The sequence below is a fragment of the Anolis carolinensis genome, chromosome 1 (genome assembly GCF_035594765.1).
Source record: "Anolis carolinensis isolate JA03-04 chromosome 1, rAnoCar3.1.pri, whole genome shotgun sequence".
Taxonomy (NCBI): Eukaryota; Metazoa; Chordata; class Lepidosauria; order Squamata; family Dactyloidae; genus Anolis; species Anolis carolinensis.
The window spans coordinates 190995439-191020004 of NC_085841.1; the positions used below are offsets into that span (position 1 = coordinate 190995439).

The following is a 24566-nucleotide window of genomic DNA, read 5'->3' on the forward strand; positions in this document are numbered from 1 at the left end:
TGCACTGCCAGATAATCTGGGAATAGATCCTGGGATATAGGGGCAGTGTGGAAGGAGCCTACCTTTTCTTCTCTCCCTCTAGAGACTAGGAAACTGTTATTATATTGTTATTTTATGTTATACGAGGGTTGAATGAAAAGTAATGCCTCCACCTTCATAACTCCTCGACAGATGGCAGCACTGGTATGCGGCAGGTCCTGGCTTGTTCAGCAGACTCTTCTCTACAGTTCCATTTGGCGGGAAGCCTTAGCATTGAACGGTTGTGGTGTTAAAGTGCGAAATATGGAACCCTGCGCAGACGGTCGGTCAATGCGACTTAAGCAACGTTCAGTCACTGAATTCTTGACAGCCGAAGGTGTCACCCCAAAGGAGATTCATCAGAGAATGCAAGGTTTATGGTGATTGTGTTGATGTGAGTATTGTGCATCATTGGGCGAGTAAGTTTAAAGATGTTGAGGTGGGAACATCTGACTTGCGTGACAAACAAAGAGTTGGACGTCCTGTGACCGCAACCACCGAGTTTCACAAGTAAAAGGTTGACAGATTGAGTCAGGACAATCATCGTATCGCTCAGAGAGAAATTTCAAGCATAATCGGTATTTCACAAGAACATGTGGGTCACATTATTGCTTTGCTTGGCTATTGGAAGATCCAACTTTTTGTTTATCATGCAATTTTTATAAATAAAATATCTTTGGAAAAAAACCCCAAAAGTTGTGTTTCCTGGAATTTTCCACAGTGACAAAAGAGGAGCAAGGCATCATTCCTGCTAACTTTCAGAAAGATCCACTCATCCACCAATTTTAAAGAAATGTTTAAAGTTTTACAAATAAAAACAATTATTATAATATAATGAAATAATGATATAATCATAAAATACTACAGAATAACGAAAACCAATCAAAATTATTTATTGTGGGAAATAAGAGTCATGTTTTCAAGCCACTTAATCAGTAGCTAGCTCGTCAGTTTTGATAAAATGTTTTTTTGAGAATTAATATTTTTTTAAAGTCTTCAAAATGTCCAATAGGAGAGAGTGCTTCCACCAGTATTGCAGAGCTGGTGGACATCTGCTGCACTGATTCAGAAGTTGGCAGATGGGGAGATATAAATAATAATACATAAATAAAAATAATGGCCGGACCAGCCCTCCAAAAGAGGTGGATTGTCTACCAAAGAAGGAAAAGGTAGGAGGTGGGGGAGAAGGACTTCAGGCAATACTGAGGCTGGCTGGAGAGGCTTCCTGTATTAGACTCAGGCTGAAACTCGTATCTATTTGCAGTGCTCTTTCTTCTTTGTTCATATATACATCTTGCATTGCATGTCCTCCTGCATTTTGGCTTTCAGTAAAACTTCACCTACAGGGTTTAATGGCTTCCAAGCTCTGTTCCAGAGTAAGCACCATTAAAAAACAATAGTAATAATACTCATAAATAAGTACAGGTGGATCCCTTATTCAGAATTCCCAAATCCAAAGTCCAAAATTGACCACATAGGTGGCTGAGATACTGACACATTTGTTTTCTGATGGATCCATGTTCATAAACTTAATTACACACTCACAATGATTAAAATATTGTGTATAAAATTACTTTCAAGGCTATATAAGGTACACGTGAAACATATATGAATTTTGCGTTTAGACTTGGGTCCCACTTCCAAGACATCTCATCATGCTTATGCAGTCATTCAGAAAAAAATAATATCTGAAATCCAAAACACTTCTGGTCCCGAACTTTGTATATAAGGGATATTCAAACTGTAATTGACTAGGACAATGTGTGGTGTGTATCTGTAAAGGGACTGGGGAGATAAATAGAGTCCAGTTACCATATCAACCATGACTCTAGAATATCCATTGATGACATCACTGTGTTGTAAGTTGGATATTGCCTCAACTGACTAGGACTTTGACAGTTGTTTCCAGTCATCTCTTGAGTGGAGCAACACCCTTTGCGGCTCTTAGAGCAGTGAGGTCCCAGCGCCTTTTATCGAGTTTGTCCAACTCGATATTTCGGAGCATATATTTCAGCTGATATTACTGAGTTTCTATTCAACTCAATAATATTTGCTTTTGGAAAATCCAGATTTGGTCATTGTAAGGTCAGTAAACCCAGCTGTTGTTGAATTCTTTGTGATATGCCTTGGGACCCTGAAATGTCCATACTGGAAAGGGACAGAATAAAAGTAAGAGAGCAATGGGAAATCTAATGAGTGGTTAATGCTAAAAATGTACAGTTGGCCCTCTGCATTTCTGGGTTTAACTCTTGTGGATTTGACTGTCTGAGTATTTTATGAAATTGTCTAGGTTCTCAGACACAGCTCTACAGTTAACTTATGCCAGAAAATGACCTTAAAGTCATGCTGGAGTTGCTAGGGATTCCTAAAGGGAAGACTTCTCCTGGCACTTTGAAGTCCTCCAGTGCAAGTCTAGGATCGGCTTCCAGTATAGGTTGACCCTAGGGTAGCCCTGGCGGACCTAGAGCAGCGTTTCTCAACCTGGGGATCGGGACCCCTGGGGGGTCACGATGGGGGTGTCAGAGGGGTCGCCAAAGACCCGTATTTTCTGTAGGTCATAGGGATTGTGTGGGAAGTTTGGCCCAATTCTATCGGTGGGGTTCAAGGGGTTCTTTGATTGTAGGTGAACTATAAATCCTGGCAACTACAACTCCCAAATGTCAAAGTCAATTTTCCCCAAACTCCACCATTTGGGCATATTAAGTATTTGTGCCAAGTTTGGTCCAGATCCATCATTATTCAAGTCCACAGTGCTCTCTGGATGCAGGTGAACTACAAATCCCAAACTCAAGGTCAATGCCCACCAAACCCTTCCAGTATTTTCCGTTGGTCGTGGGAGTTCTGTGTGCCAAGTTTGGATCAGTTCCATCATTGGTGGAGTTTCGAATGCTCTTTGATGGTAGGTGAATTATAAATCCCAGTAACTACAACTCCCAAATGACAAAATCATCCCCCCCCCCAACCCCACCAGTATTCAAATTAGGGCATATTGGTTATTTGTGCCAAATTTGGTCCAGTGAATGACAATACATCCTGCAGATCGGATATTGACATTATGATTCATAACAGTAGCAAAATGACAGGAAGTAGCAATGAAAATAATTTTATGGTTGGGGGTCAGCACAACACGAGGAACTGTATTAAGAGGCATTAGGAAGATTGAGAACCACTGACCTAGAGATTAAAAGTCATGAATGTTTTAATTCACAGTTTTCCCATTTTCACTAGTTTGCTGCACTCCCAAACCTAATGGAAATGGAGGTCCTACTGTATATACAAGGATTCTGAAACTCGTGTTACTTTTGTTTATGTATTTAGAACATTTGGCTTATTTAGACTTGATCACTGTACACAACTCATGCCTCATCACACTAGAGCATGAATCCACTTTAAATTTGGTTTCTGCCTCGTACAGAATTGTGGGGTTTGTAGTTTGGTGAAGTTCAAGACCTGTCTGGCTGAGCTATTTAGAGCCCCCTCTCTAAAGTGGATTTAAAGTGGATTTAAAGTGCATCAAAGCTCTAGTGTGACACAATCCTTAGGGGCATCCAAATGAATTTTTTTGGGTGGGGGCTAGCATAATTAAGCCTGGTAGCTGTGCCCTTGCCCTTGTTCTGTGTGCCAGCTGTGCATGTGGCATCCGCAAGTAGGATCTCTCTGTACTGATCAGTGCCAATCCGTATTCCTCACTGTGTGGAAAAGCTCTGTATATGAATGCTTTTTGGGATTGAGGCCTTTTACCACATATATTGAACAAGCAAAAGATTGAGGTATCTGGTCTGTGAGTACAAGTATGATCCATGCACAGTTGACCCTCTCCATTTACAAGCTTGACCTTTGTGGATTTGGCTATTCACAGATTGGATTAAAATGTCTTCTCTGGGGATCTCAAGGTCCTCAGATGAGATTCTGTAGCCATCTTCCAGCAGAAGTTGACAATACAATTATGCTGGACGATCTTAAAATTCACTTTCTATCACCAAATACACTCTAAAAATTGATCTGTGGGAGAAATATAAAAACCAGTGTTTTGCTCAGTAGCGCTGGAGATCTAGCTTCCTTCCTGCTTTTCTCTGAATGTCACCCTCCTGAGGACACTTCTGCACAAGCATGTAATGCGGATTGGGACTGGCATGAAAAAGATCGGGTCCATGCCGCATTGTGGCCCAACAGGAATCTTGTGAACTGCTTTGGGAGTGAACTCTGTCCCCACGGCCCAGCCCTTCCAAAGTTGGTTCATCCCATCCTTTCCCCCAATGAAAAAATTACGGATCCACCTGAGTCCCTGCTGTCCTTCATGAGGGCCAAAGTTTGCCCATGCCTGAAAGGCAGGTTAGCATCCAATCGGTGAAGAACCAGGGATTTTTATGTTTTGCTTTTTTATGTTATTGTCTTCTTGTAATGTCGTTGATTTTATTGAGATATGTTTTAATCTGTGTTTGTTTTTAATCTTTGTTGGATCGGGCTTGTCCCCATCTAAGCCGCCCCGAGTCCCTTCGGGGAGATGGAGATGGGATATAAATATATAATTATTATGATTATCATCATCATCATCATCATATTTATGCTGATGGAATTTGTCAGCGGATTGAAAAAGCTCCATCTTCACTAAAATCTCCCCCGCACTTCAAAAGTCTGATCCCGGGGGGTGGGGGACCTTCAGTGCCAGCTTTCAGGGGCTATACAGGATTTGGGCGATGGATGGGAACGAAGAAAGCTCTGTTGAGGCATGTAAAAATTGGTGTGTGTGTTAACTGTAAAATGCCAATCATGAAGCTGATTGGTTGAACCACACCCAGGGAGCTAGCTGAGCATGGGAATTTTGGCAACAGTTTTCAGTGAACCTCTTCTTAATCACATAGTGGGGGACCAAGAAGAAGGGCTTCAGCATAGCAGACATGTCCATTGTTTCTCGGGGGAAATAGGGGTGGGAGAAGGTTGAAAGGGGAAGCCAACCCATATCTCCAGGATGCCTGAGCCCAAGGAGCACAGGATGACCATGCTGATCAGGATCTCTCACATTTGCAGCTTCCTCGGAAGGAAAACATGCTGCGACGCAGTGAAAGATTGGCGGCCCTCCCGCCTATTTCCTATAGAGAGACCGGCGTAAGGAGGTACTAAGATAAGTCATTACCGTATATATATTACCGTATATAAGCCGACCCGAATATAAGCCGAGGCTTCTATTTTACCACAAAAACCGGGAAAACTTATTGACTTGAGTATAAGACGAGGGTGGGAAATGCAGTAGCTACGGGTCAAATTCAAAAATAAAAATGGATATGAATAAAATTGCATTATTTGAGGCATCTGGAACTGTCTCTGCAAAATCAGGACAGCTGGTGGGAATGGAAAGGGAAGCAGAATAAAACCTTGTAGTTCTTTTGAGTGTACAAACCAGGTTCTTCTTTTTCAGGGTCTTCAAAAAGATCCGCAGAAAAAGCCACATCTCTGCTGGTGAAAGGGTCTTTGAGTCCGACTTTGGCATGAACGACAGCATCCCTTGCTGTAGTAAGTGTATGTTTGCTGGCCTTGGGATGAAGTTGCCCATTCAACTTGCCCATTCAAATCTTCAGCAAGGTTTCCTTTTCTGTAATTGGCAGCTGGTGGGGTGGTAGATGGTGGCTCCTATGTCACTTGGAGGGAGAACCCTTATAAATAATGTATTTAATTTTATCTACTTTTTAAACATCTTAATAATAGCTGTCGGTTTTCTATAAATCTAAAAATAAACAAATACACTTTTCCAAGTATTTTTCCTGGACCTGCCCGATGTGCGCAGGGGTTTTGCTGTTAACGTAGTCTGTTGCCTCTAGGTAGAACCTTGGTGGATCAAAGACCCTTATTCAGAGCTCCCCCTCTGGTGCCACAAAACATCACAACGTACAAGGCCCCACAACGACCTGTAATAAGTATGTGAGATTCTGAATGTTTTTTTCCAAACACTGGCAGAAATGACATCCAGCAACTTTGAAAGGAAGCACAAGAAAAATCATATCCAAGGCAGAGTCAGAAACATGTTCTTAACAGTAGATGCTTCACATGACAACTAGGGTGTGATAGAGCTCTCAGAATTATGTTTAGCGGGATGACAACATCCTCGATCACCCACCCACCCCATGAGACCTGCCCCGGAGCTCATCTGCCATCTCCATAGCCGTGTGGGGAGGTGGCTTGAGAGATTGGATATCCTCAGCACCAATAATGTGAAGTATTTTGTGGTGGTGTAGTCTTAAATGAGCAATCAAGATCCACTGACTTAACAAAATATGTGTCCTTGGTTCAGATGCCAATTGGCTCTATTGGTTTGATAGTGTAGCTGAACGCATCCGCTTGGGGTTTTCGTTTTTGCACCATCCTTAAGTTTGCAGCTGTTGGGTACTCTCATGATAAGCCCCTTTATTTCAAATGTATCTCTAGATCTCTGCTTCTAAATTATTAAGCCTCCTATGAATCTTAGCAGGATTACCCAGAAATGCATGGCAGGAAGATAGGGATTCTCAAATACAGAAAAAGGAGGGTATTAGGAAGCTTCCTGTTGCAATAGTTTTTAGAAGGATGTTTGAGAAGCCTGGCTTTGGGTTCATTGCTAACAGGGAATGTTGTTGGCTGATTCTCACTTTGTTTCTAAACTCAGATTAAATTGCTTTTGAAACCCAAAAATGCCGGGATAAAAAAGCCACATTTTCACATTGTGGACTCTGAATATCTGCCTCTTTCAGGAGTAATTTCCATGAACAGTGACTAACAAATCTTTTGTTATTGCAGCCCCCACTTGGACCGCACCACGAAGACGTCAGAGGAAGACTCTCTGGATGGGGCTGATTTTCCTGGCATTCCTTTTCGGGATTTCCTTAAGTAAGTTCCATAAAGATCCAGTCTCAACATACATAGCCTTGTTTTATTTATTTAATCTTGAGAAGATTTATATTAAGATATTCACACATCCACCACATGTGGTAGAACGTGCCTTCTTGCACTCCAAGATTTTGCTCTGCATATTTTTATAAAAAGATCCCAATTTATGTGGTGTGGTATACCATCTGAAGAACATGTTATACTAGTTCTCTTTAAGGTCTGATGCATAGGTAAATTTCAAATTCTGATTCCACATATGTTCCCACTCTTCCCACTCAAATTTTATTGGGTGGCCTATGTTTGCTGCCCATTTTATTGTGGGGTCCTTTACTTGTTCCAGCTCAGTAGACCATTCCAATAATTTTTTGTAAATCTTGCTAATCCCTTTTTTCCATTGAAATTAATATGTCCCATAAGGATGCCTTGTCTTCAAAGCCTATTCTCTTTTCCTTATTGTAATATTCTTTGAGTTATATAATTAATTTCGTCTTTCTTCAATAGGTATATTCCTTTATGTTTTATCCAAATTTCTCTATAAGTCAGCTATTTTGTCCATCTTAGCAGCCTCCTCTGTCCTGCTTCCATGGATGAGAGCAAAAGCAATATTTTCGTATACAATCTTTGCTTATATCTTTCCCCTATTTTCATTAAAAGTGGTTATAAAGTGGTTTCCAAAATTTTTCTCAGTTTTAGTTTTCCCGTACCACATATAAGAATGCCAGCCAATTCTTAAATCGAATCTTTCCAGCATTAAAATTTTCTCTCTTTTCAATGTAATCCAATCTTTAATCCAAATTAGGCCACGTGCTTCATAATACAATTTTAGGTTTGGGAAACCCGAACTCCCTCTCTTTTTCCCGTCTGTGAAATTGACAAATTTAATTCTAGGTTTCTTGCCCTGCCATACAAATTAACTTTCTTAAGCTCATTATGAGTATTAATGGTCAGAGACACACAATAATGATATTGCTACAATGCACAAGGTACCTGCTGAACCTAGCTTGTGATCTAGATGACTTTTCCTGATGCTCCATAGTCAGCCATGAAATTTACCCAGATTTGTCCAAATCAGTTGGATTCTGGGGGTGTTGGTTACTGTGCAGGAAGTAAGAGAGCAGCATGCTGTTCTGGTCTGAGTGCTGGACTATGACCGGGAGACCAGAGTTCAATTCACTGAGTAGACCTGAAAATCTGTCGGGAGTGCTTGGGCAAATCACATACTCTCAGCTCAGAAAACCCTGTGATAGAGTTGCCTTAAGACCAATTAGGTCAGAAATGACTTTAAAGGAAATAACAATAACAGACAATACATGTTATAATATTCAATAAACAAGTATATCTTGTACAGCTAAGTAGTGACAGTGTGAGTTCTGTGGCCAAAAATATTTCCAGGTCTCCAGGCTTCAGAAAACAAAAAGTATAACATTCTGCTGAATAGACTTCATGAGCAATATATTCAAATCCATGGACACATGAATTCTGTGTCCATGGATTCAAACCACTCACAACTTGAAAATATTGTTTTGAAATCTCAAAAGTAAATTTTACCATTGTATGTAAGGAACACTATTTTAATACACCATTGCATAAATGCGGCTTGTGCTGACATGGATTTTGAAATTTACAGGGGATGTACATTCTCTCTTCCTTTTTTTTTTTTTAAGAGAACACATTTTATTCTTTGAATTTTCCTTCAAGAATAAATCAATGGGGCATCTTATTGATAGGCCCTCATGCTGCATTTAAAGCATTCCACTTGTCCAAAGGACCCACACGGAGGATATATTTCATTCCACAGCCAACAGGGATGAGGTACATTTCCAGCAAATGGGGCTTTGTCAGCATTGAATTTGACAAAGCCCCATTTCTTGGAAATGTGGGTCTTTTGATGTCCAGGGAACTTTTACTTGTCTCTGGGCAGCGCTTCGATAACAGGTTCCTTGTTATGCACCTTGGTACAGATGGAAATGATGACCTGGCCAATGTGGGCATGAGCTACAATTCCCTGAGGCATCCCAGTCTAGAGCCTATCAGCTCCAGCACAGAACAACATCTTTCCTTAGCTGTTTACACACACACACAGAGAGAAAGACAGACAGCTACTGGCTTCTAAATCAGAGGGACAGTTAATGCACTGCAGGTTTGAAATCAGCTCTACAAGGTGATGCATCAAGGGCCCGCAGTATGTGGATTTTTGATTAATTCATAGTCACTAACACAGTTCCTCTTTCCTTCTAGAATTCATTCTCAGCGCCAGGCTTTTTGCAGAGAAGGAAAAAGGCAATACTGTCAAGACCTTTCTAGACCTTCCAGTTCAGGAAGAGACAGCACCTGTGAGGTAAAGGCATTGCCCAGTTTATGCGTGGTCACCTTTGTGGGTTGCAGTGAGGAGACTTACTAAAATGGCCAATTTAAATTGTTTGATCTCTCACAAGCTTCCCTCTACTTAAAGCTGGGTTTAGAAAAGGCAGAGGAACAAGAGACCAAACTGCCAATATCCGCTGGATAATGGAGGTAGGGGCAGGGAGATTCAGAAAAACATCTATTTCTGTCTTATTGACTTTTCTAAAGTCTTTGACTGTGTGGATGATCATAAATTGTGGAATGTTCTTGGTGGTATGGGGATACCAAGTTACCTTGTCTGTCTCCTGGGGAATCTGTATAACGGCCAAGTAGCCACAGTCAGAACAGACCACGGAACAACAGACTGGTTCGAGATTGGCAAAGGGGTACGGCAGGGCTGTATCCTCTCACCCTAGCTTTTCAACTTGTATGTAGAACACATCATGCAATGTGTGGGCTTGATGAATCCAAAGCTGGAGTTAAAATTGCTGGAAGAAACATTAACAACCTTAGATATGCAGATGATAACATTTTGATGGCTGAAAGCGAGGAGGAGCCGAGGAGCCTTATCACCAAGGTGAAAGAAGAAAGTGCAAAAGCTGGGTTGCAGGTAAACATCAAGAAAACCCAAGATTATGGCAACCAGGCTGATTGATGACTGGCAAATAGAGGGAGAAAAAGTGGAGGTAGTGACAGACTTGAATTTTTAGTTGCAAAGATTACTGTAGACGCAGACTGCAGCCAGGAAATCAGAAGACATTTACTTCTTGGGAGGAGAGCAAGGACCAACCTTGATAAAATAGTGAAGAGTTGAGACGTCACACTGGCAACGAAGATCCACATAGTTAAAGCAATGGTATTCCTCATAGTGACCTATGGATTTGAGAGCTGGACCATAAGGAAGGCTGAGCGAAGGAAGATAGACACTTTTGAACTGTGGTGCTGGAGGAAAATCCTGAGAGCACCTTGGACTGCAAGAAGATCCAACCAGTCCATCCTCCAGGAAATAATGCCCAGCTGCTCACTGGAGGGAAGGATACTAGAGGCAAAGATGAAGTACTTTAGCCACATCATGAGAAGACAGGAAAGCTTGGAGAAAGCATTGATACTGGGGAAAATGAAAGGAAAAAGGAAGAGGGGTTGACCAAGGGTAAGATGGATGGGTGGGATGGTATCCTTGGAGTGACTGGCTTTACCTTGAAGGAGCTGAGGGTGGCGACGGCCGACAGGGAGCTCTAGCTTGGACTGGTCCACGAGGTTACGAAGAGTCGGAAGTGACTAAACGAATAAACAACAAATTGATGGGTGAATTTTTAATGGTCTTATCCTTAATTTATCCTTAAGTTATGCAGTCAGAACTGAAAATGACACAGCAAGAAGCATGTTTCTTCTTCGGTTTTATTAAGTTTAAGTGAAAAGGATCATTTTGAGTGACACCTATCCCAGCATACTAGACACCTGATGTACATATTTCCATTAAAAGAGAAACACAGGTGATGTTGACCTCCCTGAGGCCCCTTCTACACTGCCATATAATCTAGATTATCAAAAGTGCATTATCACATTATCTGCTTTGAATGGGATTATATGAGTCCACACTGCCATATAATCCAGTTCAAAGGTGATAACATGGATTTAATATGGTAGTGCAAAAGGGGTCTGAGATGTATACCCATTGGAGTTGCGTATACAGAGGAGTTGGGTTTACACCAGCCTCTCATACCTATGAGAAGTCGGGAAGGAAGCGGGAGGAAGCCAGGGACAGCACAGAAACATCATGGGATGGGATCCCACAATCACCGACACTAAGGGGACAAAGGCTAATGCTGCCCCATGGTTTCCCCCGCTTTTCTTCGGCTTCTCGACCTCCATGTGATGTGGTCTTTAATATTCCCTATGATGTCCCTGTTGCTTTTTTATAGCAATATTTAGTTTGGGCAGTTATGCCAGCCCTCCTTTGCTAAGCCCAGGAGGAATTTTCCTAATGGTGAACATGTTTTTGTCTAGGCCTAAGGGTGGTATGTTGACTATTTTCACTGTCTATCATTTCAATCCAGGCAAGAAAATGAAGGCGTAAAGAAAAATCTGGAACAGGAAATGGCTGTTTCCCTTCCACAAACGCCTGAACTTGACATTCCTCCTGATAACACTGCTGAAGATATCAATGAAAATGTAAGAGTAGGAATTGTAAGAACATAAAGTTGATGATGTGCTTTACTTGTCTCTCTCTTCCCAATGTAAACACATCTAGAAAGGCTATTTTAGTGTCCACAGTAATATGTTTCTGTAGAAGCTCCAGAGTGCCAACTCTATAATCTGGACAGTCTGTGGTTTCCCCACTTTGGGCCCTTTCCCATTGCACAACGGTAGTGCTAGGATCCCTCTTTGATTGCCATGGCAGCCACCTATGGGGTCCTGGGATTGAGACTTTGGCCAGAGGCACCAGCGGAGCTCCCTGGCTGAGGACTGCAGGTGTCCCTCCCTGAGTTGCAGATCCCAGGATACTAAGGACGTTGCCATGGCAGTTAAAGTGGGACCATAGCACTAAAAGAGGGCGAAAGAGCTCCTAAGGGAGAAAGAGCCCCTAAGCAATATGTTTAAGCTTCCCTATAATAACTATTTAGTAAGACTGCCAATCTTTCAAGAAATGACAGAAAATGTTTTTGAAAGTAGACTACCGAACATCTCTTTGAAACCACTATCATCAGCCCAAATGGCAGAAGAATAATTTTACTAAGACATATTTATCTTGCTTGCACAGAAATGTTTATGAAAAGAATAAAAATGCCTTGGAATTCATAAGAAAGCAGGGAATGTTCAGATCTATTTGACAATGCATGTCTGTTACACGGATTACATTGGCGTTCTTAGTCAATCAGGAACCATAAACAATCGGGGATCACAAGATGAACACTTTGGAATGTATTTTATGTGACTTAACTTTTGCATCCATTTTGTTCTGGTTCCATTTACTCCACCCGGGGCATGGGAGGATATATTGGAAGTTGATCTGCATTATGAAACTGCATTATATAACAGTTTAGATGGGGCTTTGGAAAGCCTCTTTAAGGTTCAGATTGAAACTCACTCCCTTCAGAACCTGCTGGTTAGAATCTACATAGTTCAGCCCAAACCATATTGGCCCCAAGGACGGTCACTTCTGTGCTGCCCTCTGTGATGCCATCATCACTCCCAACCAGCTCCTGGCAATCACAGGTGCCCAGTTCTGGCATCAGCAGCATTGCCCACACGACTGGAAGAAGGAAGGAGCTGATCATCATCCTCCTCTTCCTTCTTCCTGATGGCATGGGCCCCTCTATTGATGCCAGATCCACTCCCTTTCCACTGTGCTGATCAGGGCAGGGAAAGGGGATTGATGGTGGAGTGCCCTGTAGAGACAGTGCCTTGGTCCAACTTAGACCTGATCCTGCTTTCCTCACTGTCCCAAAGCTGTGGGATCCTCCCCTGACATTGACTAATGCAGGTCAAAGCCAAATTAACCTGGTTTAATCTGCAATGCTCACAGGGGGTGGAGAAATGTCATGCAGACAACCACGACTCAGCTCCCAGAATTCCCCAGCCAACCAAGAGAAATGCGGGTGTGTGTTGTACAGAAGGGCGAGTGATGAGGCAGAGTTGAGGGACAGAAGCCTCCTTTCCTTCCTCTCCCCTTACCTGTCTGTTTTGCTTTGAAGTTGGGTGCAGCATGGAGGAAAGAGAAATCTTCTTATCCCTGTGCACAGTGTTTACTGGCATACACTCTCATTAGGACTTGCCTAACAGAAACTTTGTATTTTGGCAATAGTGTTACATCGTTCAGCCAAATGCCTACAAAGAATGGAGTGATGACGCCACCAAGGAGGATTTTCCTTTTAAATCTTTAGGTAAGTTGAAGAAGCATTTCATTTGAAATGAGTTCCATCTTCTTTCTTTTCTCTGTCTTTGGGGATATCCATATAGCATGATTGCAGCAGTATTGAGACCCCTGATTTGTGCAATGCAAGGCTTTACTGGCAGCGAAAATGTCTGGCAAGGTGGTGCGGAGACATGAGAGAAGCCTCCCACAAGGATGGTAAAAAGAACAAAACATCTGGGCGGCCCTGGACAACGTCCTTTAAAACCACCAATTCTCTCACACCAGAAGCAACTTGCAGTTTCTCAAGTTGCTCCTGACACAAGAAAAAAAATCTCGGAAAGGTGGGAAACACATAACAAGACAGCAGCAGTGGACAGAAATGGAAGCTATAGGATGGTGGAAGTGATGAAGAAAAAATACTGGAGAGAAAGGCAGAATCGAGAGAGACAGCATGAAGTTGATTGGCCTCCCCCAATTCAATATTTAGGTGAAGTACCTCGTCCCCTTGTTTGATGAGGTTCCTGGAGTTTGAATGATGGAGTTGCCTATGCAATTATTTATCTGCTTCTGCCTTGTCTTTAGGCCTCAAATTTCCTAGTGATATAGTCAGAACTTGGGGAAAAATTATTGCAACCCCAATGATTCTTTTAAAGTTCTGATCCTGGCAACTGAGTGCTAGATGTCTTCTGATTTTGGAAACCAAGCAGGGACAGCCCTGGCATTAGATTGTGTTTCAGAGGAGGTCAGTCACTAGCAAAACAAACTGTAAAGACTGGTTGCTTAAAAAACTGTATGGAATCACTAGAACTCAATGAACATCCACATGTATATATACGTGCATGTGTGCCCACAGACATAAAGGCAAGTGCCACTAGATTCCCCAACCCATCTTTCCTTTGTACACTGAAGCAGACAAACCTCCTCTCAGGAAAAGGCAAAAGCTGGAGCACTCAGTATTCCACCATTGAACAGAATAGAGAGTATTGTAAAGAGGCAAGAGTCATAAACCCGAGTCTTATTTGGGGTTGTTTGAACAGTGTGATGCAGAGCTAATTAAATGTTTACTTCAGAGTCTTTCACTTTGGTTTGTTTCTTATGAATTCTGGAGAGGAAAATTTATCTAATGCTATACCTTAATATCTACAGGAGCATTTGTGGCAAAAATTAGTAAAACATTAGAGCCAGAAGCATTGGTTTGCCTGATGGGCTTCTGCTGGATTTATCAGAGGTCACCAAATGTCATTCTGCAGGTAGGGATCTTTCATAGAATCATAGAATAGTAGAGTTGGAAGAGACCTCATGGGCCATCCAGTCCAACCCCCTGCCAAGAAGCAGGGGGTTGTTTACATTGGTATTTTTCTTCCTGCCCATTACAAAGTTTCTGATCCTCCTTTCCATTTCTTTACTTATCAGACAGATAATTAACCAGGGAATTGCTAGGCCATGGATGGCTCTAGGGACTTTCTAATAATTAAACTGTCCAAACCCAGCTGCCCTTATTTTTGCTTCTGGACCACCTTAAAAAGGAAATGGCTCCCACCAAGGAGATCACCAGTGCTCCACAAAACTTTTCCGTATATGTGATGATGTGACTGCGCCTTCGGGGACTGTGGATGATAGTGGTGGGATCAGGAGAGGAAGGAAAAACCCTCGTGAGGAGGGCTCATTGGAGGATTTGCACAGAAAGAGAATTAGGGACCTCAATGGGGAATCTTCTATGGAAGATTCAGATGGAGAGTCTGTGGAAGAAATGGATGCTGGGGAACAGGTGGTGGCTGAGGAAGTGGGCACTGACTGGGCACGGGCACCAGAGATGCCTGGGGAATTGGGGCCCATGGATACTGCTGAACCTTGGGTATCTTCAGAAGCAGATCCCACTTGGTTTGCTTGGAGGAGGGAGGGTGGATCCTCAGGTGTGCATGGTGTTGGGCGTGGGCAGGATGATTGGAATTCTGATGAAGAATTAGGGACGGCCGCTCCACGAGCTTTAGCTGTGTGGAGTTCTGACTCTGATTAAGGATTTGGGACACCTGCTCTTTGGGTGTTGGTGTTTTCGACACCCAGGGAGAATTGGGATAAATTGGGAGTGTTTGGTCACTTCACTTTGCGTGTGGCAAGGTGTTGGTGGGCGCCATTTGGGATTCTTGTACGTGTTAAAGAAGACTGGACTGGGACTTTGCTTCAGATGTAAGTTTATCTGGGTTGTTCTGCAATGGAGGGCTGGAACTGTGTGGGTTTTCATGGACAGCACTGTTATTACTATTTTGCATTAGCTGCTGTTGCTTCCGTTTGCCTTGGCTCTTTGTACCATTTCATGGACCTTGAATTGAAGACTGCAACCTCTGGACCTACATCTTCAGAGGTTGTGAGGTATGTACATCAGTTTTGCTCTCAACCTCTGAGGATGCCTGCCATAGATGTGGGTGATATGTCAGTAGAGACTGCTTCTAGAACATGGCCATACAGCCCAGAAAACTCACAACATCCAAATGATTCCAGCCATGAAAGCCTTTAATGGGCCTACTCAAGTTGGGATGAGTGATTCAGGTTTATATATTTAATAGTCCATAGAGCTTTCAACCTGTACCTCTGATAACGCTTTCCTCAGCAAGGGAAGAGTTGTATTTTATACCATTTCCATGTCATTTTGTCAATATATCTTTAGTCATATACCCTGTTTCCCCTAAAATAAGACATCTCCAGAAAATAAGACCTAGTAGAGGTTTTGCTGAATTGCTAAATATAAGACCTCTCCCAAAAGTAAGACCTAGCAAAGTTTTTGTTTGGAAGCATGCCCATCGAACAGAACACCAGAGCATGCAGGATCGATAAATGTACGTATCATATACATGGAAATAATGGTAGTAATAAGAAATTCTTGATAGGATTCACAGTTTCTCTGGTTATGCTGGTTTGTGATGACAACTACTGTACAGTATATAATAAATGTTCATTTTTTTGTTCAACAATAAATGTGAATTCTTCTTCATGGAAAAATAAGACATCCTCTGAAAATTAGACCTAGCACATCTTTGGGAGCAAAAATTAATATAAGACACTGTCTTATTTTCGGGGAAACACGGTATATAATAAACTTTCTGTGTCTTTCTCCTTTTTTATTTTCAGGGATCGTGTCTGGAAGGATGGCAATATTTAAAACTTGTGATTTCAAGCAATTGGAATAACCCAAACTACACGTGTAGATATGAAGTTGGTGTATATAATTAAATATTAGCTGTTAGGTTATAGATATAAAATAAAAATGTGTTCAAAAGAAAATGGGTAGACTTGTGGCCAGTGATCATTAAAGAAGTGAAAAGAACATGCCGCAAAGAAGGAGATTGGAAGTCGACGATATCCCTTATTCCCTCCCCGATCTCCCGTACCCAATTACCTTCAGTGTTAGACATATAGAATAGAGTAGAGTAGACCTATAGAGTAGAGCTATCCTTTCCTACTTTTCTATCCTTAATGATTGTTCCCCCACTTTTTAATGTATTACTTTTGAAAAAAAAGGTTTCACAATAAAAACTTATATATATATATATATATATATATATATATATATATATATATATATAAAGAAAATGGGTAGAGAGTTTAATATCTTTAAATGTTAATGGATTGGTTTCAGATTTAAAAGGTACAGATTGCTGACTAAGAAAGAGGACGCTAATATAATGTGTACTCAAGAAACGCATAAGGCTAAAAATGAGAAAAAAACATTTCCGAATTCCTTGTTATAGGAAACAAAAGCAGAAGACAGAGGAATAAATAAAGCAAGAGTGTTAGCAATAATAATGAGCAAAAACCTAAATAATGAGATCCTGGACCAGATTAAAGATAGAAAGAGGCAATATGTATATTTGAAATTTAAACTAAATAATTAAACATTCACAACAGTAAATATATATAGTCCAAACCATGAGTCAAATAAGATTTCTCAGGAAAGTACTTAAAAAGCTCCAGACATTTTATGAGAAAGAGACTATTGTAGCAGGGGATTTTAAGATGGATGTAAATAAAAATAAAATGCTTTAATTACACAGTTGGGGACTAAGAGAGGGATTTGAGATAATTAATATAAAATCCAAACCTACATATTATTCAATAGACATAAAACATATCCATGCATGGATTATGTTTTGATTAGGGAATCCAACAAAATGGTGATAAGAAATGTTCAAACATATGGTGTATGGCTTTCAAACTCTGCACCACTAATTATAGAATTTGAACTAAATAACAGAGAAATAGGATATGGAAGTATAACAATTTAATTATAACTAGCTGTGCCCGGCCACGCATTGCTGTGGCAAAGTCTGGTGGTATGGGAAATAAAGTATTGAGGAATTGGAGGTAGTTAAGGTAAAGGGTAAAGGTTTTTTCCTGATATTAAGTCCAGTCGTGTGTGAGTGTGTGGGTTGGTGATCATGTGTATTTGTAAGTCGAAGAGGTGGCATTGTTTGTAGAGTCCTTGGAGGTCATGTGGGTGGTATGACTGTATGGAGCGCTGTTAGTTTTGTGTCAGAGGAGTACTGATATTTGGTTGTTTATTTGGATGATATTGGATGTAGTGATATTTGGATGTTTTGGAACTGTTGGGTTGGGAGAAGGTGGGGTAATAGTGGGGGTTGACTCCGTTTTTCGAATTCAAACGTGCGACGTTTCATTGGAGAAGTTGTGTAGGTTAGCGGTTGAAGACGCTGCATCATTAGGGGATATTATTTCCTAAAGGTTGTGAATATACAATATTTGTGATTATTGGGTGTTTTTGTCTGTTGGAGCTAAGTATGAATGGTGTCTAAGAGATGTTGTCGGTGTTGTGAATGGGTATAGAGTACGTTATCATCGGTATATTAGAGTTGTATAAGAGATGTTGTCGGTGTTGTGAATGGGTATAGAGTACGTTGTCATCGGTATATTAGAGTTGTATAAGAGATGTTGTAGGTGTTGTGAATGGGTATAGAGTACGTTATCATCGGTATATTAGAGTTGTATAAGAGATGTTGTAGGTGTTGTGAATGGGTATAGAGTACGTTATCATCGGTATATTAGAGTTGTATAAGAGATGTTGTCGGTGTTGTGAATGGGTATAAAGTACGTTATCATCGGTATATTAGAGTTGTATAAGAGATGTTGTAGGTGTTGTGAATGGGGATAGAGTACGTTATCATCGGTATATTAGAGTTGTATAAGAGATGTTGTAGGTGTTGTGAATGTGTATAGAGTACGTTATCATGGGTATATTAGAATCGTTAGGATTGTATGATGTTGTTGTTGTTATTATTATTATTATTATTATTATTATTATTATTATTATTGAGAGGCTGGGTGGCCATCTGTTGGGAGTGCTTGGATTGTGTCCTGCATGGCAGATGGTGGGAGGTGTTAGCTGGCCGTGATTGTTTAGTGTCTGGCATTCCTGTGTTTTAAGAGTGTTGTTTTTCTATTTGGTGTTGTGATTTTAAGCTTGTTAAAATATTAGGAGTCAGATTGTGTTGATTGTCATGGTTGATAGCATATATTTAAAATATTGAGTGTTAAAATGGGTTGGATAGTGTAGAAGGGAGAGTATATGGAGAGAAATAATTCGGATGATGGGCGGGCGCTAGGACCCAGGGGACAGCTTTTTCCCTTTGCCTGCCTTTCCTCTTGCGGCGGCGGCCATTATGCTTTCTCTTTTCCTCCCTCCCGGGCATGGCTCCCAATGGGGCTTTGTGGGTTCTCTCCATGTGGAGCTGCGTGAAGTGAGTTTGTGTTGTTTCAACCTTAAGGCGTGGATGATGGGTTGTATTGTCAAATTTTGAGGTTGGGGGCCCTTTACTTTTGTTGTTTTGCTCAGTGCTCGAATTCCATCACTCTTTTATATATATAGATTAGGAGAGAGCATAGGGAATATATCACAAAATAAATTAAATATTCATTTAATGAAAACAAGGGTTTATAGCCAATAAGCACAGAATGGGAAGCAGCTAAGGCAGTTATAAGGGGACATTGTATACTGAAAGAAGAATGGAATGCAGATAGGGAAAAGAAAATTAAAGAATTGATAACTGTATCAATTCTGTAGGCTGTATTTAACACACAAATCCAAGAACTGATTGAAAAGATGAAAAAAGAATGAAAAAGCTTAGACCCTATTTCAATATTGGAAAAAAGAAACTTTTTAATTATGTTTATTTATATCCTGCTTTATCTCTCCTGCAGGAGACTCAAAGTGTTTTAACATACAAGCACCAGCATACATTTAAAAAAATACAAATAAGCAAACATTAAAGCAGGAATAAATATAAATATAAATAGTATTTTAAAATTCCCAGTTAAAAACCATTAAAACATGTTCAAAGTGAAAAACCATAGCATCCCCTGATCTGATCTTTGAAACCTTCATGCTTAAAAGCCTGTCTGAATAAAAAAGGTTTTAGCCGGCTGCCAGAAGGACAGGCGGGAGGGGGCCATTCTGGCTTCCCTGCAAAGAAGGAAGTCCCAGAGCCAGGGGCAGCCACTCAGAAGGCCCGTCCTCTCGTTCCCACCAACCAAGCTGGAGATGAAGCTGGGATTGAGAGAAGGGCCGCTCCTCAGGGCCTCTGTTGGTCGTGGGGTCTGTGTGGGATGTCTGGCCCAATTCCAACACTGGTGGGGTTCAAGGGGCTCTTTGAATGTAGGTGAACTATAAATCCCAGCAACCACAACTCCCAAATGTCAAGATCTGTTTTCCCCAAACTCAACCAGTGTTCACATTTGAACATATTGAGTATGCTAGTTTGATCCAGAGCCATCATCTGGACCAAAACTCAAGGTCAATGCCCACCATACCCTTTCTGTATTTCCTGTTGGTCTTGGGAGTTCTGTGTGCCAAGTTTGGTTCAATTCCATCGTTGGTGGAGTTCAGAATGCTCTTTGATTGTAGGTGAACTATAAATCCCAGCAAGTACAACTCCCAAATGGCAAATTCACCCCCTCCACAACCCCACTAGTATTCAAATTTGGACATATCGGGTATTTGTGCCAAATTTGGTCCAATGAATGAAAATACATCCTGCATATCAGATATTTTAATTACAATTCATAACAGTAGCAAAACGATAGTTATGAAGTACCAACGAAAATAATTTTATGGTTGGGGCTCACCTTGTATTCAGGGATCGTGGCATTGAGAAGGTTGAGAACCACTGGTCTAGGCCTTGAAAGGTCATAACCAGCACTTGAATTGTGCTCCGAAACAGACTGGCAGCCAATGGAGTTGCTGCATGCAAGAGGGAGGTTGCCTGTCTCCCCCCAAAGCCAGTTCCAGTTAGTAAACTGGTTGTAGCTCTCGAGATCAGCCCCCCCCCCCCCCCGGCCTGTTTGATCGGCCAGGAAGGGCAAGGTTCTTGAATACACGTGGTAGCTCTCACCTTGCCAAGGATCCTGTCCACGTCCTCAGGCGGCACAAATCGAAAGGTATCCATCAGCACTGGACAAGCAGGAGCCAAAGTTCCTTCCATCGGAAGGGTATCAATAACACGATCCAAGTCAGAGCAGATCTGAGTGACTTTATCTGCAAAATGACTGTCATACACCAGGGCATGGTATTTGCACCTGCCATACTGCGTTTGCTTTCTAATTTGTCCCTCTTGGCTTTCTGTACCCCTAGTTGTGATGCAATAGCTCCTCCCTCCTCTCTCTGGCCTGGGCTTCTTCTGAAGAGAGAACATGGCTGCCCAGCTCCTGGGAAATTGTCATTTTTTCACCTGCTGTTGCGTGACGTTTAACAAGGTTTACTCAGATTAAAGTACCTGGAATCTTATCTGCATCTCCTCAGTTGAGTTGACACTGTCTGACAACATATACCAACAAGTACTAGTTTAATGGAGTCAGCTACAGACACTCCCAAAGCCTCACACTTGCAGCCCAGTTATTGAGTCAGAATAATGACCTTCTGGCAAACAAACTAGTCAAATGTGGGCCAGGCAAAACTACGGTCAGGTGGATCTGTAATTGGCTGAGCGAACGGACCCAGAGGGTGCTCACCAATGCGTCTTCTTCATCCTGGAAAGAAGTGACGAGTGGAGTGCCATCAGGAGGGTCCCGTCCTGGGCCCAGTTCTGTTCAACCTCTTTACTAATGACTTAGATCAGGGGTCCCCAAACTAAGGCCCGGGGGCCGGATGCGGCCCACCGAAGCCATTTATCCAGCCCCCACGGCACAAGGGCTGAAGGGGGTTGGGCTAAATGACCCAAGGGTTCTCTTCTTCTCTTACAACCACCACCATCATCATCATCATCATCATTATTAACATTAAGGCTGGGTGGCCATCTGTCAGGGGTGTTTTGCTTGTGCTTTCGGTGCACAAAGGCAGAAGGGGATTTGACTCAATGGCTCAAAGGGTCTCTTCCAACCCCCTTTATTATTTTTATTTATTTATTTATTTATTTATTTATTAACATTGAGGCTGGGTGGCCATCTGTCAGAGGTGCTTTGCTTGTGCTTTTGGTCCACAGAGGCAGAAGGAGGTTGGACAAAATGGCCCAAGGGGTCTCTTCCAACCCTCTTTATTATGTGTTGTCGAAGGCTTTCATGGCCGGGATCACAGGGTTGTTGTATGTCTTTCGGGCTGTGTGGCCATGTTCCAGAAGCATTCTCTCCTGACGTTTCGCCCACATCTATGGCAGGCATCCTCAGAGGTTGCCTGCCATAGATGTGGGCGAAACGTCAGGAGAGAATGCTTCTGGAACATGGCCACACAGCCCGAAAGACATACAACAACCCTCTTTATTATTATTATTATTATTATTATTATTATTATTATTATTATTATTAATTAACATTGATGCTGGGTGGCCATCTGTCAGGGGTGTTTTGCTTGTGCTTTCAGTGCACAAAGGCAGAAGGGGGTTGGACAAAATGGCCAAAGGGGTCTCTTCCAACCCGCTTTATTATTATTATTGCTCTTGTTGTTCTTCTTCTTCTTATTATTATTATTAACATTGAGGCTGGGTGGCCATCTGTCAGGGGTGCTTTGCTTGTGCTTTCGGTGCACAAAGGCAGAAGGGGATTGGACTCAATGGCCCAAAGGGTCTCTTCCAACTCTCTTTTTATTATTATTGCTATTTATTATTATTATTATTGTTATTGTTATTGTTATTATTATTGCTCGGTGGCCAACTATAGTCCGGCCCTCCAATGGTCCGAAGGATTGTGAACTGGCCCCCTGTTTAAAAAGTTTGGGGACCCCTGACTTAGATGAAGGGAGGAAACTTAACAAAATGAAGTTCAACAGGGACAAATGCAAGATATTCCACTTCGGCAGAACAAATGAAATGCAAAGATACAGAATGGGGATGCCTGGCTCAACAGCAGTACGTGTGAAAATGATCTCGGAGTCCTTGTGGACAACAAGTTAAACATGAGCCAACAATGTCATGCGGTAGCTAAAAAAGCCAATGGGAATTTGGCCTGCATAATTAATAGTCTAGTGTCTAGATCCAGGGAAGTCATGCTACCCCTCTATTTCGCATTGGTCAGATCATGCCTGGAATCACACTGTGTCCAGTTCTGGGCACCGCAATTGAAGGGAGATGTTGACAAGCTGGAAGGTGTCCAGAGGTGGGCAGCTAAAATGATCAAGGATCTGGAGAACAAGCCCTATGAGGAGCGGCTGAAAGAGCTGGGCATGTTTAGCCTGCAGAAGAGAAGGCTGAGAGGAGACATGATGAGAGCCAAGTAAATATTTATTTATTTATTTATTTATATATTTGCAGCATTTCTACCCTACCTTTCTCAACTCCAAAGGGGACTCAAGGCAGCTTTACAATAAAGACAACAATTCCATGCCTTTAAAAAAGAGTACAATAAAATAAACATTCAAAATAGAGTTATAAAATACAATTAAAACAATTAAAAGCATTTAGCACAATACAAACATAACAATTCACGTGATCCACAAAATAGTCCGGGGCATTCCAGTAGTCAGTTGCACATCTTTCGTATTGATTATCGCACCAGTCCTCCAAAGGCTTGGTCACAAAGCCACGTCTTCCATTTTTCATGGAAGGTCAGGAGGGTTGGGGCTGATCTAATCTCCCTGGGGAGGAAGTTCCACTGCCGAGGGTCCACCACCGAGAAGGCCCTGTCTCTCATCCCTGCCAATCGAGCCTGTGAAGAAGGCAGGACCGATAGCAGGGCCTCCCCAGATGATCTTAGACTCCAAGATGTTTCATAAAGGGAGATGCGTTCAGACAGGTAAGCTATGTGAGGAAAAGTCATAGGGAGGAAGGAGAAAGCTTGTTTCCTGCTGCCCTGGAAACTAGGACATGGAACAATGGCTTCAAACTACAGGAAAGGAGATTCCACCTGAACATCAGGAAGAACTTCCTCATGAGAGCTGTTCAGCAGTGGAACTCTCTGCCCTGGAGTGTGGTGGAGGCTCCTCCTTTGCAGTTTTTGTGCTATAAGTTATGGGCAAGAATATTTTTCCTTTGTAAATGAAAAAAAACAGAACAAAATAAGAACTCTATGCTTTTTTAGCTGGTCACAGAGCTTTCTGCAATTTAGAGATTTTAACTGATTCCTGTTTCCAAATGCCAGTCTTGTTTTGGTGTTTTTTTTTCTGCTATTTTTCTTCTATTGTTAAATGTTCCCTATCCGGACTCCCTATGCAGGTGATAAAGAACAATCCTGCCTTGATCTTCTTTTGGCCCTGTTAGCTACAATCTCTGTCTTGACTTCCAAACCAGAAAGATCTTTTCCATGTGCATTTGTCTGTGAATGACAAGTTATTGCTGCCTAATCTTAATGCATCATGGTGTCACCAGCAGCCTATCCTCAGTCTATCTTAAGTTTTGGCCTAGTAGTCTCAGGGCCAGAATGATCCTGACTCTGGGGCATTTCCGTTCTGTGTGGTCCCAGATGCAACGGGCACCGGCTGAAGCATTGTCCAGGTGGCCCAGTCTGTCCCTGTGCCGGCCCATCCCCTTGTCCCTGTGCAACCTCTGTTGCTCCTTGCAGGCCATGAAGCCCCCTGTGAGCATTTGGCTATTGTTTGTGGGACATGCTGGTGTCAGAATGGGGCACCTGCATGAATAACAATATGGGGTTGTTAATTTTTACGGATCTATGTTTTTAATCTATGTTGATCAGGCTTGTCCCCATGTGAGCTGCCCCGAGTCCCTTCGGGGAGATGGAGGTGGGATACAAAAATAAAGTTGCTATTATTATTATTATTATTATTATTATTATTATTATTATTATATATTTCTGTGGAGATTTGTAGCTGGCAGAGAGACATCCCCGTCGCCTGTGCAGACCAGCTCCAGATATCTAGATAACTACAAAGCCTCGGAATACGCTGCCGTTTCCCTCAAATGCCCTGACTATCCTCTGACTTTGCCCATGTTGCAATTGGAACAAAATCAGGAATACTCACCAGAAATATGAATGCATTGTGTAGACAGCCAGCACTGGATTCAAGATGAGTTCATTTTTTCCATCCAGACAAGCCATGGGA

General features: G+C 41.9%; 1 protein-coding gene across 2 annotated transcripts; it reads left to right on the forward strand.

The window, feature by feature from the left end:
- The first annotated feature begins 177 nt into the window (after nt 1-177).
- Nucleotides 178-16587, forward strand: LOC134293847 (uncharacterized). Of its 2 annotated transcripts, XM_062962750.1 has the most exons (10): nt 178-412; nt 5047-5132; nt 5435-5529; nt 6787-6876; nt 9115-9214; nt 11277-11391; nt 13025-13103; nt 14222-14325; nt 15349-15445; nt 16202-16585. In XM_062962750.1, the coding sequence occupies exons 2-9, from the start codon at nt 5065-5067 to the stop codon at nt 15403-15405; spliced, it is 708 nt and encodes a 235-aa protein (XP_062818820.1). In that variant the 5' UTR covers nt 178-412; nt 5047-5064; the 3' UTR covers nt 15406-15445; nt 16202-16585. The 2 variants fall into 2 exon arrangements, with proteins under 2 accessions (XP_062818820.1, XP_062818823.1); XM_062962753.1 differs by lacking the exon at nt 14222-14325 and having other exon boundaries at nt 16202-16587.
- The last annotated feature ends 7979 nt before the right edge of the window (nt 16588-24566 follow it).

Excerpts from the sequence above, each read along its gene's own strand:
- LOC134293847 (XM_062962750.1), top strand. The coding sequence starts at position 5,065 with ATGCTGCGACGCAGTGAAAGATTGGCGGCCCTCCCGCCTATTTCCTAT. Across the intron at positions 5,530-6,786 it reads CGACAGCATCCCTTGCTGTA|CCCCCACTTGGACCGCACCA; the intron begins GTAAGTGTATGT and ends TTGTTATTGCAG. Across the intron at positions 9,215-11,276 it reads GAAGAGACAGCACCTGTGAG|GCAAGAAAATGAAGGCGTAA; the intron begins GTAAAGGCATTG and ends ATTTCAATCCAG.